Raw genomic sequence first — 18946 nt, 5'->3', positions numbered from 1 at the left:
TTTTAATTTGGTCACATTTACTAGGCTAGATGAGGTTAATGTTTTCTCTTTGTGGAAATCATCTGAAATGTCAATTATTCAAACTCTTATCAAGTCAAAGGATAATAAAAAGAGGGACTATTTTTATATTTCAAAATACTTTAAATTAATTAATTAATATAATGAGGCAAAATGTATTAAAATATACATTTTAATATAAGAAGATGTAGTCAAACATATTTGAACAGTGTATCAGAAAACTTGGCTTCACATCCTAACTCTATCTCTGTGGCTCTCAGATTCCTCATCTGTACTATTAGGACTTTAGATATGGTGATCTCAAAATACCCCAGTAGTTCTAAATGTATGTTATAGCTGACAATTTAGATGCCATTGTTTCAGTCAGCAGCATTTATTTAGTGCTCATTTAGAGAAGGTAAAATAAAAGAATGACCAAAAAATGTAAAACATGTTACTGTTAAAAGAAATGCAAAACATAATATAAATACATAATAGTTAAAATAGAACTCAAAGACAGGTTTGAATTTATAAGGCAAACGTGTCTTGATAATATTTACTGAATAATTCAGGAAAAATTCCCAAGATAATCATTTTACTTTTATTGGGGAGACTAGTCTTCTTGTACTTATTCTATTATTTAAGCCTTTTAATTTTATAACAATTCATTTCTATACATATTTTTCATTATTCAGTGAGTTTTATAAAATATTTTTAAAAAGAAAAAATCAATTAAATCAACTAAACTATTAATTATGTCTAACAGTATTTTTATCACTCTGTACACATAGTCCCCCACTTCTGTAATTATCTAGTATTTAGGTTTATTTGTATATTTTCCATTTTCATGATAATAGTTATGATATATATGATTTCCTGGCTTTCTTTACCTTACTTCATCAGTTCATATACTTTTAATGTTTTTCTAAATTTTTCATAATTTATAATAGTTCATTACTATTCAATAACATTTATTGCTAAGTCATTTTCCAATCTATGAGTGCTTATTTTATTTATTACAGATAAAGAGACTGAGCTTCCAAAAGATCCATTAACTCAGAGATATGTATAATAAACATAAATAAACAGAGCAGACACAAGCTACAAATTTGCTGACCTGATCTCTAGGGTCTACTCCACCTCTAAATTTATAATCCTATGATCCTTTGATTATATCAGATAGCAGATAGATATATAGCAGATATCAGACTAAGTATCTATAAGTGTAAGTATCTATGTAAGTGTAAGTAACAAAGCCAATATTCATCCCCGAATTTTTAGTCTTTGTCTTTTATGCTTTTGTGCCACAGTTATCCTGTAAGTTATCATGTCATTGTTTTAGCATTTGATATGGATCAACATGTATTGATTTCATGTTCAAAACATTGTGTTATAAATCATATAGTGCCTATTTGTGAAATTAATAACATTTTTCTTATGGGTTTAAAAACCCAGAATGATTAAATAGTCAGAAGGCAAACTATTTCAGAAAAATTTAATATCTATTTATATGTTTCTATTGCAGCTTCTGATATAGCAGCAGAGCAGGGGCAGATTCTTGTAATAGCCACTGCGGCAGTGGGTGGATTCACTCTTCTGGTCATCCTCACCTTGTTCTTTTTAATCACTGGAAGGTAATTAACATATGCTAGAAATATGAGTATATTGCTAGATAAAATTGTTAATCAGTCAAAAAATATTTATTGAGTACATATTACATGTCATTGTATATCTGTGTATATAGTGCATGCTTTTTGTGGAGTGACTATTTGTATATTTGGGGGTATGTGCCTTTTAGGTCAAAAAAGCATATACTTTTAATTAACTTACTAATTTAAAGTATTCATAGAATGAATACAGAATCCCCAAAGGTAAAGCAGGTGGCAGGGGAAGGGGAAGAAATGAGTTAGCACCAATAAAAACAACAAACTGAGAATGAGAAGACCTGATTCAAATCTGAGCTCTGCCACTTCCTGCATGAAACATTTGGGGAAAGTCTCATAGCCTCTCAATTTCAATTGCCTCACCTGCAAAATTGAAGTTTGCATTATATGATTTCTTAGGTCCCTTCCAGTTCTAATTCCATGAGTCTATCCTTTTTTATACATGTGGACATTATAATGCTTTTATCTAGTTATTATTGCTTGGTGCAGAAACCTTCCTCTTTTATCTGGGGAGCTTTTTAGCTGCCAAATGTAATGTTAGTTTAGGTATTGAAAGAAAACATTTTTTTTCTCCTGTAATTTAGGCAGTGCTGAATATGAATTTGTAGGGGCTTATCACTTAATAGAAAATCACCAAATAGATTTTCTAAACTTTAAAAACAATGCATGAATTATACCAGAAATTCACTATGTATGAATGAAATCCTCTACGATGTAGAGGACTCGTTCCTTTATCTTGGCTTCTATCTATTACTATTGCTATTGTCAACTTATTATACCTTGCTCCTCAGTGGTTTATGTTGATAAATGGTTCATTAGTTTCCAAGTTCAATAAACACAGCTTTGATATGCTAATAAAGATGTATGGAAGTGTTTTAAAACATGAATCTTTATAACAATAAAAATATTGGGCTGGGTAAAAACATAAACAGGGCAGATTACAAGCTACAAATTTGCTGACCTGATCTCTAGGGTCTACTCTACCTCAAAGTTCATAATCCTATAATCCTTTGATTGTCAGACGTTAGCAGATATCAGACTAATCATATTTTCTAGGCACAAGTCAGAGCCTTGTTCCTCAATCAGAATAAAATATCTTATCTTTCACATTAGATAGGGCTAATTCCTCACAGTCAAGCACATTCTAACAAGATGTACAAGTCATAACTGAGAAGAGATAGCAAAAGAATAATAAAAGTTAAAATATTAGGAAAGATGAAAAAATTAAAATATTCATTAAAGAATCCATCATATTTAAAATATAAGTTGTTTAAATTGATTTGAGTATGGCTAAAGAAAAAAAAAACTAAATCCTTAACCTTGTAAGAACCTGGTGAGGGATAACAAGATATAAGGTAGGTGCTGATACTACCATCTTTACTCTGATACTGTGCTCTACATTTCACCTTCATCCAAATAATCTGTGATTTCCTCAGAGTACATAAATCTTCCAAATAGCACAGATCATACCCCATCTATAATTTTGGAAATAATTACTTGGGAGTGGCCTGAAACACAAATAAATTCAAATCACTTGCCCAAATCAGAGATGGGATTTGAGCCTCTCTTCTTAATTCCAATCTAGTGTTCTATTTATTACAAATGACTGACTTCATTTAATTTAATGTAATAATTTAATTATTGTAAATGCAATTATCATTACTGAAATTTCCTGTTATTTAAAATTCTGCTTATTCATTCTAGATAGAGTAGATTTTAGTTTAAGAAATGATAATGTTGTAACTCATTTAAAGATTTACTTATTAAATCACAAAAGAATACATTAAAAGGAAATCTCATGTCTAGGAATCACAAAGATAGTTATGATACAAACCAATAGCTTATTTTTAAGTTAGAATGTTTCATCCAGAAAATTATCATATTTGCTTTAAATATGTGATTTTAAAAGTTTGATGTATTCTTTAGTGTGATTGTTTGATTCACAAAGATCAGAATTATTGAATTTTGTTTAAATTAAATAACTATTCAATTAAGAGATATTTATTTGTTCAGGTAAAGTTTAATGACTTTAATGAGTTTATTTCAACTAACTAAATTATACATACCTATCAAATGTCTTATTTTCCTGCAAAATTTTCTTTAATTAATGTTTTAAAATAATACAAATAGTTTAATAAAAATAATCATTAAAATAGTAGAAAGTAGAAAATATTTTATCAAGGCCAAATTGTTACTAATTGAATGTGGTTTTATTTGCACAGCAAAAAATTTATGATCATTCAGGAACAAATTAATTCAATTCAATAAATTTTTAAACGATATCATTAAACCTAAACTTCAAATGTATTCCTAGAATATAATTGCAATTGTTTTTTTTTTTTGGGGGGGGAACCAACTTAATAATGTCATAAGTTTAGAACTAAAGAGATTTTTTTTGTTTTATTCTTTAAGCAATTGCCTAGAAGATTTAACTTCCTTATCTTTCTAACATCCTATGAATAGAACTGTTTCAAATATGTAAGATAAAAATTCATTTTGAAAGTATCATATAAACACGGTGATAAATGAGCATTCACTGGAAATTATTCTTTGAAGACAGTTTGAGACATTTTTGAATAAAATACTCAATCTTCCATAGAACTTTGAGGCACATTTCACTTTAAGAGTTTGAATTGGTATTCTACAGATGTTTTCTGCTTCACCATTTAGAATTAGCAATTTGATGAACTGTCTTATCATAAGGATATTGATGAGTCTATTCATATTGAAGAGGCAGGGTATGAGATAAGCAGCTGCTTGTGCACCTCATCACATGATTATATGCACTAAGAGCAAACAGAACACATTTCCATAAAGTTTCAGATGTAAAATGAAAATCGTAATGACTGATCCCTCCCAAAATGAAAATAGTTGGTTAAATTCCCCAGAATCTTATCCTGAAGCCTGATATGTTTTATTTTTATTATTAAAGATAAATTCTTGATGCCTGTAGTAGTTATGTAACATACAAGCCATGTGAGATCTGTGTGGCTGGCTACTGGGGACTTTGTCTAGTCCCTAACATTCCACCAATATAATAAAACTGGGACAGTGAATTTCTCAATTCATTCATCATTGTTTTTGATGATATGTTAATATCATTTGCAATCAATTTGAGTTTTCACTCAAAACCTTGTATAGGATTTTATTCTTTATGCAACTTTATTATAGGAGATCTGTGATTTCTTTGCTAAGAATGCATTTTTCAGTGATACAAATCATAGTTCATTCATTTCTGCCAGTCTTATGTGATGAAGTCACACTTCCTCCTATTTCTCAATGAATCAGGTATACTTTAATGCCCTTCATTCTAAATAATCCAGATTCATGTCTAGCACAATTCTTCAGGAGATGGGAACAAGATTTTTAAATAGGATCCTGTTTGCCTTTCCAAAAGGTGCCAGTGGTACATAAAGACCAAAATGAAATCTGAAGAGAAAAGAAGAAATCACTTACAAAATGGACATTGTAAGTAATGTTAACTCATTCCATGCTTTTTCCTTGCATGACCTTCTATCATACTGCCTCACAAATTCATTTAAAATTTGCATTCATTCAGTCAAGCTGGATTTTTTAAAAAATCTCTCACTTCCTACCCTTGGAAAGTCAAGCTTTTCATCAGTTTTTCAGGTTCATCTGTGAATTCACACCTGCTCCTCATTAGATGATATTAGTTTTCCTACTTTTGCATGCTGCAGAACAAGACAAGCTGAATTTTGCTAAAAATACAAGTCAACTATATTCTATTGAGTTATTATATAGATATTACATATATATAATATATTAGTCTACATATATTATATATACACATATATATTATATATAGACTCACAGTGTCTCTAAAATGTGATCTACTTTTAGTTAGACCTATATTTTCCATGGTATGATAGGGAATTCTCCTAACTTTTTTCCTAGGGAATATATTTTTCAGTATAAAACAAAATGATTGAATTCATTAAAACATTCAAAAACTAGAAAATCAGCTTTTTAATTCTAAAATATATATAAAAGCCTTGTGCAAGAGCACAGTCATTTAAAAGATCTCTTCCCAAGCAAGGTATAATTATATCATTAAGATCAGTTTTGTCATTTCCTTCCTCTAAGTTGTAAATTTCTGTCTGAGAATTACTGTGTCTAAGAAGAACTGAAATTATGAGAGGAAGGTGAACTTCCCTAACCAGAATATAATTACAGAATATGAAAAAATCTGTTTAATTCTTGAACCTTGTGTTTTTTACCATTATTATTTAATTGGAATATGAATATACCCAAGTTCCTTCTTCTAACAAATTAGAACAACCATAGAGACCATCTGGGCTATAAACAATGATACAATTTGCCCTTATTTTCAAAGTTAATTTCAAATCTACTACAAGAAGAAAGAACTAAAAACAGATATCAATCAATTATGCTAGAGAACAGAGGGGGGAAAAGGTTTAAAGCAGACTCAGTCTTGAAATCAGACTGCCAGAAACATGTCTTATGGCAGGAAAATTTGACAGCTTCTGAGAACCTTAGTTCTAAGCATGAAAGGCAGAAATATAATAACAAGGAATTAAATACTAGTATCCATGATAGCAGCTAAAATATAGGTTCTAATACACTGTACTTCAAACAGAAAAAGCAAAAATGGTCTGGGGTTGAGCATGAGCATGCTTAAGAAGACTGTAAACCATTGTTTAAAGAAAGAGAGAACAATTAAGTTAGTAACAAGATAATGAAAACTATATTTTAGAATGTTTCCCCACTCTCAATTTGATCTACATTATATGGATTATGAGCATTTTTTGTCTAAGTAAAATTTTTAAAACATTTTATAAAAGAATATCAATGTATCATGTATTTAATGACAGTATCAGTTCCAGCCTAATGAATTTCTCCTAATCATAGACTGATAGTTCCCATGTTGGCAGTTAGAAATATTATACATGATAAAGGATATGGGTGTGAATTAACTATGTTGCAATGATCAAAAAAATTAAGGGGCAAGAAAGAGAGTTGCCCTGGAAGAAAGAGGAAGGGAAATGGGGAAAATTCTCTCACATAAAAGTGATATGCAAGAAAGAGCTTTACATAACAAGGGGAAACAGAGGAGATGGAAGGCAATACTCAATCCTCACTCTCATCAGAATTAATTTGATATAACATACATACTAACATACACAATATAACATACACACTAACTTGAGTATAGAGATCTAACTTATACAGCAGAAAAGTAGAAAGAGATGGGGATGAGAAAAGAGGAGTGGATGTTCTGGTAGAATAGAGGGCAGATTTAAAAAGGCAAAACAGAATATTTAAGAGGTACAGGGGAGTCAGGAAGACAGAGAGAGTGAGAAAATAAATAGGAAGGAGGAAAATGCACAGTTAACTGTGGGTGTGAATGGGATGAATTCACCTATGAAATAGAATCAGATGGAAGAATAGATTAGAAATCAGATCACAAAAAATATGCTATTTAGAAGAAACATACTTGAAAAAGACAGAGAAACACAGAGTAAAAATAAGGGCTGGAGCAAAATCTATTATGTATCAGCTGAGGATTTTTTTAAATTGTTGTTTTGGTTTGGTTTTTATTCTTTTTTTTAGAGGAGGGGTAACAATTATGATTCCAGATAAAGTAAAAGCAAAAATGTATTCAATTAAAAGAGATTCATCAGGGAGACTATATTTTGCTAAAAGGCATCACAAATAGTGAAATAATATCAATATTAAACACCAAATGGAATAGCATTAAGTGAAAAGTTAAATGAATTACAAGAAGAAATAGCTAGTAGAAGTATATTAGTGGGAAATCTCACATTTCCCTTCTCAGCGCTAGATAGGGGTTTTTTTTCTCTTTAAGAATATTATTTCCTGAGCAGGACCAGGAGATCATTATATACTTCAACAACAATACTATATAATGACCAGTTCTGATGGACCTGGCCATCCTCAGCAATGAGATCAACCAAATCATTTCCAATGGAGCAGTAATGAACTGAGCCAGCTACGCCCAGAGAAAGAACTCTGGGAGATGACTAAAAACCATTACATTGAATTCCCAATCCCTATATTTATGCCCACCTGCATTTTTGATTTCCTTCACAAGCTAATTGTACAATATTTCAGAGTCTGATTCTTTTTGTACAGCAAAATAACGTTTTGGTCATGTATACTTATTGTGTATCTAATTTATATTTTAATATATTTAACATCTACTGGTCATCCTGCCATCTGGGGGAGGGGATGAGGGATAAGAGGTGAAAAATTGGAACAAGAGGTTTGGCAATTGTTAATGCTGTAAAGTTACCCATATATATAACCTGTAAATAAAAGGCTATTAAATAAAAAATATATAAAAAAGATTTTTATTTCCTAATTATATGTCAAGACATTTTTATAATTCATTTTTACAATATTTTGAGTTCCAAATTTTTCTCCTCGCCTTCCTCCCCTCCTATCTTCTGAAAATGTTAAGCAATTTGATGTGGGTCATACAAGAGCTGTCATGTAAAATATTTCCATATTTGTCACAATTATGGAAAAAGAAACAGATGAAAAAGAAAAAAACACACAAAAAAGAATGAAGTGAAAAAATATGCTTCAATCTGCACTCAGAATCCATCAGTTCTTTATCTGAATGTGGATGGCATTTTCCTTTGTGAATTCTTTGTATTTGTGTTAGATCATCATGTTGCTGAGAAAAGTTGAGTCATTTATAGATGATAATCCCACAACATTGCTGATACTGAACACATAGTTTTTCTGGTCTTATTCATTTTACTTTACATCAATTCATACAACTCTTACCAGATTTTTCTGAAATCTGCCTGCTCATAATTTCTTCACAATATTATTTCATTATACTTACATATACACCTCATTCAGTCATTTCCCCATTGATGAGCATCTTTGCAATTTCTAGTATTTTGCCATCATGAAATCCACATTTTTCTAGGTATTCCTTCATTTCACTTAGGTTGTTAAATTTATTGGCATAAAGTTGGGCAAAGTAAGTCCTGATAATTGCTCTAGTTTCCTCTTCATTGATGTATAGTTTTCCCTTTTCATTTTTAAGACTAACAATGTGATTTTCCTCTTTCCTTTTTCTAATCAAATTTGCCAAGGGCTAATCTATTTTATTGGGTTTTTTGTAGAACCAACTCTTAAGTTTTTTTTTTTACTTTCAATTTTATTAATCTCTCCTTTTATTTTTAGAATTTCAAGTTTAGTGTTTGATTGGGGGTTTTTAATTAGCTTTTTTCTAGCTTTTTTACTTGCAAGCCTAATTCATTGATTTTCTCTTTCTCTATTTTATGCAAGTAGGCCTCTAGAGATATAAAATTTCCACTTAATACTACTTTGGCTACATCTTTTCTGGTCTGTTTGGTCCCGTAAATTCTCTTCTCCTGGGGACTCTGAGCTATCTAAACTGGTGATTGTACTGGTTGCTCTGGCTGCCTCCCTCCCGTTTCCAATTGAACAGACCTTTTTTTGGCCATCTTTGAAATTATCTTCTGCTTTTAATTTGTTGCACTCCCAATATTTGTGGGTTCTGCCCGTCCAGAGTTAATTCAGAGGATGGATTTCGTAATTATTGTGAGGGTTGTAAAGAAGGTCAGGGAGAAACATGCATCTCCACCATCTTGGCTCTGCCCCCAATACTATATGTATTATTTAGAAAAACAGATAAAGAAGGAATTCTACCAAATTCCTTTTATGATGCAAAAAAATTGGTGCTGATACTAAAATATAGAGCAAATAAAAATTAAATAAAATATTATCAAGGATTCTATAGCAATATATCACAAACATTATAAACTATGACAAGCTAGGATTTATACTAAAAATTCAAGGTTGTTTCTATATTAGGAAAACTATTAGCATAACTTACCATGTCAATAAGGAAAACAACAAAAATCAAATGATTATCACAATAAACGTAAAAAAGGCTTTTGACAAAATACAGAACACATTTCTATTAAAAACACCAGAAAGTATAGAGGGAAATGGAGTTTTTCTTTAAATAATAAGTACTGGATATCTAATATCATCAGCAAGCATTATTTATAATAAGCTGGAAGCCCTCCCTGTAAGATTGAGGATGCTCATTATCAACACTATTATTCAATATTTTACTAGAAATGGTAGCAATAGGAGAAGAAAAATTGACAGGATAAAAACAAGCTATAAGGAAAAATGTATCATTCTTTGCAAATGATAGAGTATGTTTAGATAATCAACTAAAAACCTAGTTCAAACAATGTGGAGGTTTTTTTTTTGGAGGCGGCCTTAGTCTCAGTTGAAATAAATAATTACTCCAATATCGCAGCCAGCTGGTAAAAATGCAAACTTTCTCCTTCCAAATTAGCCCAGTTAGTTGAGGCCTATCTCTCTGCCTGGCTCCAAGAGATCTTGCAGCTTTGTCCTTGGCTTCTGCCTCTGCTTTCTTCAGCCTCCAGTCAGCTCCAACTCGTGGCTTCTCAATCTCCAGTTTGTTCCAAGCTCCAAGAGCTCCCTCTACTTATGTGATCTCCCAAAGGTTAACTCCATCTTCTGGAGGGAGAGGGATTCTGGGTTATCTTCCAGAGTGCTCTCTGGTCCTGAGAGAGGTGTGAATTCAGATCTCATACTAGCCCTGAACTCCATTGAGTACTTAGATACTTATGAGCTCTCTAAAGGTGTGAACACAAGCATTGTTCAATCAGTTCCACTTAGTACCTAGTTCAAGTTCTGGCCCACAATAAATCTTTCTAAGATTAAATTAACTCCAATATCTTAACACTTTGTAAAGATTCCAACAAAACAGCTATCAATTTCAGCAGAGTCACAGGATATAAAATAGACCTACCATCATTTTTCAATGTTTTTATATATTACCAACAAAATACCAAAATACCAACAATTTTAAAAAAGAAATTCCACTTAATATAATTGCAGAATACATAAAATACTTGGAAATCTATCTGCCAGTACAAATCAGAGGGATTATATGAACAAAATTACAAAATACTTTTCACAAGAATAAAGACAGATCCAAACTATTGGGAAAATATTAATTGCTCATGGGTATACTGAGCCAATATAATAAAAATGCATATTAACATTTTTAGTAAGTGCCATATCAATAAAACTACTAGAAATTATTTTTAGAACAAGAAAAAAATAGCAAAATTCATTTGAAACATCAAAAACTCAAGAATACCAAGGGAATTAATCTTTAAAAATTAAAAAAGACAACCTTACATTAGCAGATGTTAAACTGTATCATAAAGCAATAATCATGAAAACAATATGGTATTTTCTAAGAAATAAAGTGGTAGATCAGTGAAATAAAAGTGGTACAAAATGCAGAGCAAGAAATGGATGACCATAATAATGTAATATTGATAAAACCCAAAGCTCAAGCTTTTGAGTCAAGATCTCACATGTCCAAGAATGATGAGAAAACTGAAAATCAGTTGAAAAAATCTAGTAATGGACCAACACCTCATACCTTATATCAAAATAAGGTCAAAATGAATTTATATTTATATATCATTTATCATTTATATATAAAGGATGATATTATGAACAAATTAGGGGAGCATGGAAAATTTTATTTGTCAACTCTATAAGTAAGTTAAAAAAAATCTTATGACCAAACAGAACATGAAGATAAACAGAAGAAGTAGAATGGATAGTTTTTATTGCATTAAAAGGTTTTTACACAAACAAAACCAATACAGTCAAGATTATAAAGAAAGCACGAAACTGATGGGGAAATTACAGTGTGCTTTTATAAAATTTGTAACAAATGTATAAAAGTCTAAGTCCTTCCCCAATTGATAAATTGTTAAAGGATTGAACAGGCAGTTTGCAGAAGAAATCAAAACTATCTACAGCAATATGAAGGATGAAGTTCTAAATAACTATGAATTAGAGAAATGCTAATTAAAATAGTTTTGAGGTACCACATCACACTTAACAGATCAGCTAAAATCACAGAAAAGGGAAATCATAAATGTTGGAGGGGATATAGAAAAATGCACTATTGATGGAATTGTGAACTAATCCAACCATTTTGGAAAACAATCTGAAACTCTCCAAAAGACTATAAAAATTGCCCGTCTTTTGACCTAGGATTACCATTATTGATTCTATTTTCCAAAGAGAATAAAGAAAAAGGAAAAAAATCTATATGTACAGAAACATGTTTCAGCTCTCTTTGAAAATCGAGAGGAATACATCTGAACAAGTTATGATATATGATTGTGATGAAATAATATTGTATTATAAGAAATGATGAGCAGGATGATTTCAGAAAAGTATCTAAAGTCTTACATGAATTGAAACAAAGTGGAATGAGAAGAACCAGGAGAATTTTGTACACTGTAAGCAATATTGTATGATAATCAATTGTGTGTGACAACAATTCTCAACAATACAGTGATCCAAGAAAATTATAACTTATAATGAACAATAAAAATATAGTAATAACCTCCAGAGAGAGAATTAATGGAGTCTAAGTACATATAAAAGCTTATTTTTTTCTCTTTCTTTGTTTTTTCTGTTTTTTTGGAACTTGGCTAAAATGGAAATGTTTTGAATAATTTCACATATATGATTGATATCACATTTCTTGCCTTCTCAGTAGGTTGCTGAGATACAAACCAGAGGGAGAAAATTCAGATATTCATTTTAAAAATGAATGTTAAAATAAATAAATAATAGATTTTTTTAAAATAGGGGTGTTTTGGTCAAATCATACTCACAGTGACAGTTTGTGATTTATGTGCCAAGAAATGATCATTTCAAAAGTTCACATTATCATTTGTCCAAGGATATTAGGCATCATTTAAAAGATGCTATATTAGATATCAAGGAAATATAGTGATGTGTCTAAAAGAAATCATCAAACTGCTATAACTAAGCTTTATGCCTTAATTATGAACTTATTCATTTTTCCACAAATTTTTCCCTAGAACTACTGGTTTATTTAGGAATTTTAAAGGATAGCTGATTTGGAGAAAAGTCTCATTCAAAATAAAAAAGTTTATAGACAACACAGAATTTTTTGGATATATAATTAATATTACTCAAATGATTCTTCCCCCAAATTCCTAGATTTTGTGATTCCTAGAAAAGAAGTGGGAGGGAAATCCCAAATAACAAATATGCAAAGTCAAGTAAAACATATTTTTACAGTGTCTATGTTTGGAAATATATCTGCCATCCAATGCCCTTTCATATTCACATTATCATTCCTGGCATTTCTCTTTCTGAATTCCATAAGAGCCATGAGTCTGCTAATACTTCTAGTAAAAGAACACTTTCTATAAGCTCAAATCTGACCTCCCAGGCCTTCCTATTGTTCAGCTGTCAAATGATGCAGCTGGACTAGATAAATTTCAAGGTTCTCTATCTTTGCAATATAAACTTTGAGTCTTGTCTTTCTCAAAGTTCCAGAATATTAGAAGCAGCAAGTTTTCTTTTCTAGTATCTGGTATTTTCTACCACCAGAAATAATTATATTTCCAAAGCTGAGATACTCAGATCCCCTCTTAATTATTCTCCTGATCACACTGTCATAGTTGGTCATTCTCCTTTCCTGAGACTTTAAAGCTGAGGTTAAGTATGTAGCCATAACCTGGGTGCCCTTTTCTTCTGTGTATCAGCACGTTCACAACAAAAGTAGACATAAAAATCAGGAACTGAAATGCAAAGTTACAGTATCATAAATGTAGAATTAGAAGAGAGCTCAGATGGCATTTAATCTGACCAATTCCATTATAGGTAAAGAAACTAAAGCCCATGGAATATGAGTGATTTACCCAAAGTCATACTATTATTAAAAGCCAAAAGCAGTATTTGAGCTCAAATCCTTAAATTCCAAAGGCTTTCTCCTATGTCATACTGCTTTCATGTTTTCACTAATGAAGAGATTTCTTCAGGCACTCAGGAATGGTGCATCTGCCTTAAGTTGAGTTCCTAGCTTCCTATCTTAAGGAAGAATAGAAAGTTTCATAATTGACTTCAGACTTATATAATTATAGTTCTGTGGTGTGATAAGCAGAAAAAATAAAGTATTAAAGGAAGAGAGGTAATTAGCAGAGATCAGAATAAATAGATTCTGATACTTTAAATGGCTATATTATTTTATCAGTGTAGGTACTCTCACTAATAGAATCAATCTCATTTCCTCTTCTTTCGCCTACTATGCAATTCTTGTCAATGTCATAATATAATGCTTTGATAGATTATTGACCATGATTAAAGTCTTCCTCTATTTATTTCCTATATTTCATTCTTGTTCATCTCCTTTTGTAGTCAATTTTTTAGTAATATTTTTCACACCATTTCTTTGCACATATCATTATTTCCAATGTGTTGAAGTTGATTTAGACCAACCCTGTATCTTTCCAAAGCCCTCTGTGTCACTCACCATTTTCATTCTTCTGGAATTATAGAGTTCTGTGATTTATATTCATGTTATCACCAAGATAATACTAGTATTAGATACATAAACTTTTATAGCACCTAGCAGTTTGGGATCATGTTGAAAGCACTGTATAATTTCTTACTTGTAATTCAGAGTATATTTCCTATTGGAATCTCTATCTCTCCATAAGAAAATGGAGAAAGTAGTGTCACAGAAGCCAGTGGAGTAGAAAAGATCCAGAATGAGGGGGAACCAAAAGAGTCAGGAAGGATGAGGAAAAAGAATTCATTGGAATTAGCATTTGAGATCTTTAATATTTGAGAAAGCAGTTTCAGTAGTTCAGCAAACTCAAAATCATGAATTTTAAAAAATGAATATGAAGTAAGAAAATTAGTGCCGTTGGCTTCCTTCCAAAAAGATTGGCTGTGAAAAAAAGAAATGCAGAAAAATAACTCAAGAGCCATGGTCAAGCAAAATTCTGCTAAAGGATAAAGTACACCTGAAATTGTTGATAGACAGCAAAAAGGAGGGTAGGTTGAAAGTGTTCAAATAACATAACATATGGAACATTTTTGTAAACTTTAAGACAGGATATAAATACTAGATAATATTATCATTTAAATGGGATAGAATAATCCAAGGAGACAAAAAGGGAAGGTAACAAGTAGTTGAGGAAATAGTAGCCTAGAGGGCCCTTCCCCCTTACTGAAAGAGTGTAATAAGCAGCAGAATCAATTTTACTTAGATACTATGACTCCAGAACTTTTTCCAGTTTCTCATTCAAAAGGTACCAGGAACATAGCCAGAAATCATATCTGTGGTCTTAGTATATAAGACTCCTCCAGACCATTACTATAATACTAATAGGTCCGTTCTACTTCAATTACCTTTGCTATTCTCCCAGTTTCATCTACAAAGGCTTTCAGGTTTGTCTGGTTTATCTTATCTCATACCAAATTTTCACCAAGTTTTCCAACTGTTATTCTTTGTTTTGCATATGATACTATTTTTCAATAAATCTTCATGTTTTAAATCATTTTATATGTTCCCTTGAGCTGAATTTTTTTTCTACCTGTCAAGAAGATCAAGTAGTTGGTGAATGAGACAATTTCTTGACTCTTTTGGGCTTTTTCTTTTTTATTATTAAAGCCTTTTATTTATAAAGCATGTGCATGGGTAATTTTTCTAATCTTTACATAACCTTTTGTTCCAATTTTTCCCCTCCTTCCCTCCATTCCCTCTCTTAGCTGGAAGATAGTTCAATACAAGTTAAATGTGTTGAAATAGATGTTAGATCCAATATATGTATACATATTTATATAATTATAGCACAAGAAAAATCAGATCAAGAAGGAAGAAAAAGAAAAAACTGAGAAAGAAAACACAATGCAAGCAAATAACAACAGAGAGAGTGATAATGCTATGTGTGTTCCACACTCTGTTCAACACGGTTCTCTCTCTGGGTGTAGATGGCTGTCTTTGTCACTGCACAAGAGGAATTGGTTTGAATTATCCATTAAAGAGAGCCACTTCCATCAGAATTGATCATTGTATAGTCTTGTTGCTATGTATAACAATCTCCTGGTTCTGCTCATTTTACTTAGCATCAGTTCATGTAGGTCTTTCCAAGTGTCTCTAAAATCATCCTGCTGGTCCTTTCTTACAGAACAATAATAGTCCATGGCATTTGTATACCATAATTTATTCAGCTATTCTTCAATTGATGGGCATCCACTCATTTCCACTTTCTTGACACCACAAAGAGGGTTGCCACAAACATTTTTGCACATACAGGTCCCTTTCCCTCCTTTAGGATCTCTTTGGAATATAATCTCAGTAGAAACATTGATAGGTCAAAGGGTATTCATAGTTTGATAACTTTCTGAGCATAGTTCCAAATTGCTCTCCATAAGGGTTAGATCCCTTCACAGTTCCACCAACAATATATCAGTGTCCCAGTTTTCCCACATCCCCTCCAACATTCGTCATTATCTTCTCCTTCTCCTTAGTCAATCTGGCAGGTATTTCTGAAATACTTTAGTATTTCAGAATTGTCTTAATTCAATAGTGATTTGGAGCATCTTTTCACGTGGCTACAAATAGTTTCTATTTCATCATCTGAAAATTGTCTGTTCATTACCTTTGACCATTTATCAATTAGAGAATGGCTTGAACTATTATAAATGAGTCAATTCTCTATTTATTTTAGAAATGAGGTCTTTATCAGATCCTTTGGATGTAAAAATATTTTCCCCATTTGTTGCTTCCCTTCTAATCCTGTCTGCATTAGTTTTGTTTGTATAAAACCTTTTTTAACTTAATATAATCAAAATTATCTCTTTTATGATCAATTATGATCTTTAGTTCTTTTTGATTACAAATTCCTTCCTCCACAAATCTGAGGTAAACTATCCTATGTTCTTCTAATTTGTTTATATTATCATTCTTTATGTCTAGATCATGAACCCATTTCAACCTTATCTTGGCATATGGTATTAGGTGTGGGTCTATGCCTACTTCCTGCCATATTAGTTTCCAATTTTCCTAGCAGTTTTTGTCAAATAGTGAATTCTTATCCCAAAAGGTGGGGCCTTTGGTTTTGTCAACTACAAGATTGTTATAGTCATTGGTTATTTTGTTCTGCAAACCTAACCTATTCCACTGATCAACTTAGTCAGTACCAAATGGTTTTGATGACCACTGCTTTATAATATAGTTTTAGATCTGGTACAGCTAGGCCGCCTTTATTTGCTTTTCTCTTCATTAATTCCTTTGAAATTCTTGACCTTTTGTTCTTCCAGATGAATTTTGTTGTTATTATTTCTAATACAGTAAGATAGTTTCTTGGGAGTTTGATTGGTATAGCCCTAAAAAATAGATTAATTTAGGGAATATTGTCATCTTCATTATATTTGCTCAATTTATCCATGAGCACTTGATATTTTTCCAATTGCTTAAATCTGACTTTATTTGTGTGGAAAGTGTTTTGTAGTTTTGCTTATATACTTCCTGATTTTCCCTTGGCAGATAAATTCCCAAATATTTTATATTATCAAGTTATTTTAAATGGAATTTCTCTTTGCATCTCTTGCTGTTGGATTTTGTTAGTGATGTACAAGAATTCTGATGATTTATTTGGATTTATTTTGTATTCTGCAACTTTGCTAAGGTTGTGGATAACTTTTTAGTTGATTTTCTGAGGTTCTCTAAGAATAACATCATATCATTTGCAAAGAGTGATAATTTGGTTTTCTTATTACCCACTCTAATTCCTTTAATCTCTTTTTCTTCGCTTATCGTCTTTTAGCCTTTTTCTAATGGTAAATATAATGTATGGGTGAAGCTACATAATTCATAGGTGAAAGACTACTCAGAAACTGTCCAGTCTAACTCAAGCTGAACAAAAAACTATCTTTCCAACAACTCATCAAGTGAACATCCAGATGAGAAAGCTCATTTCCTGAATAAACCCATTTGGATAGATCTAATTCTTAAGAAATGTTTCTCCTATAGTCAAAGGATATAAATAGGCAGTTTTCGGATGAAAAAAATCAAAACTATAGATAGTCATAAAAAAAATTAAATCATTATTGATTCAAAAATTACAAATTAAAAGACATCCGAGTTACCACCTCACATGGAAAATTTGATTTTTGGAAATTTAAAATGTTGGAGGAGATGTGGAAAAATAAGAACATTAATGCACAATTGATGAACTAATCCAACCATTTTGGAGAACAATTTGGAACTATGCCCAAAATGCTATAAATCTGTCTGTGTATATCCTTTGATCCAGTTATTTTACTACTAGGTCTGTATTACAAAGAGATAAATTTAAAGGAACATATATACAACAGAAATATTTATAGCAGATCTTTTTGTAGTGGGTGGTCAATAATTGGAAATTGACAGGGTCCCCAATCAATTAGGGAATATCTGAATAAGTTTTGGTATATGATTGTGATGGAAAAGAAATGACAAGCAATGGAGAGATTTACATGAACAGAACCAGGAGATCTTTATACACTTCAACAACAATACTATGAGAATCAATTCTGTTGTGATTATCTTTGGAAATGAAAGAATCCAAATGAATTCCAATTGATCAATGATGAACAGAATCAGCTATACCCAGAAAAACAACAATGGGAAATGAGTGTGGACTACAACATAGCCTTGGCACTCTTTCTGTTGTTCTTTGCTTGAATTTTTGTTTTTCTTTCCAGGTTATTTTTACCTTCTTTCTAAATCTGACTTTTCTTGTGCAACAAGATAACTATAAATATGTATACATATGTTGTATTTAACATATATTTTAACATGTTTAACATGTATGAGACTACCTGCCATCTAGGGGAGGGGATGGAGGGAAGGAGGGGAAATGTTGGAACAGAAGTGTTTGCAAGGGTCATTGTTGAAAAATTACCTATGCATATATTCTGTCAGTAAAAAGCTATAATAATAAGAAAAAAGAAATGATAAGCTGATTTCAGAAAAACATGGGAATCATATAAACTGAGGCAAAATGAAGTGAGAAGAATTAGAACATTGTACACAACAACAGAAAGATTACACAATGATCAATTGTGAATTACTTAGCTATTGTCAGCAACACAAAGATCTAAGACAATTCTGAAAGATGTGTGATGAAAAATGCTATCCGTATCCAGAGAAAGAACTGATGGAATCTGAATACAAATTCAAGCATACTGTTTTTATTTTTTTCTTGAAGGTTTTGTTTTTTATTTGCTTTCACAACATGACTAATATGGAAAAGTGTTTTGCATGACCGCACTTGTATGACCTTTATCAAATTGCTTGCCTTCTCAATGAGGGGTAATGAAAGGGAAGATGGAAGGGAACCTGGTGTAAACAACCA

General features: G+C 31.4%; 1 protein-coding gene across 4 annotated transcripts in view; it reads left to right on the top strand.

Annotated features, from left to right (window-relative positions):
* EPHA6 (EPH receptor A6) overlaps window positions 1-18946 on the top strand; it is a 745715-nt gene that overhangs the window by 393549 nt on the left and 333220 nt on the right. For all 4 annotated transcript variants that reach the window (XM_031958889.1, XM_031958890.1, XM_031958891.1 and 1 more), the window contains exons 9-10: window positions 1523-1631; window positions 5059-5129. In XM_031958889.1, the coding sequence (XP_031814749.1) occupies window positions 1523-1631; window positions 5059-5129 (180 nt within the window). The remainder of the gene's footprint in view (window positions 1-1522; window positions 1632-5058; window positions 5130-18946) is intronic.

This window comes from Sarcophilus harrisii, chromosome 3 (genome assembly GCF_902635505.1).
Source record: "Sarcophilus harrisii chromosome 3, mSarHar1.11, whole genome shotgun sequence".
Lineage (NCBI taxonomy): Eukaryota > Metazoa > Chordata > Mammalia > Dasyuromorphia > Dasyuridae > Sarcophilus > Sarcophilus harrisii.
This window is presented reverse-complemented; position numbering and strand designations above follow the sequence as displayed.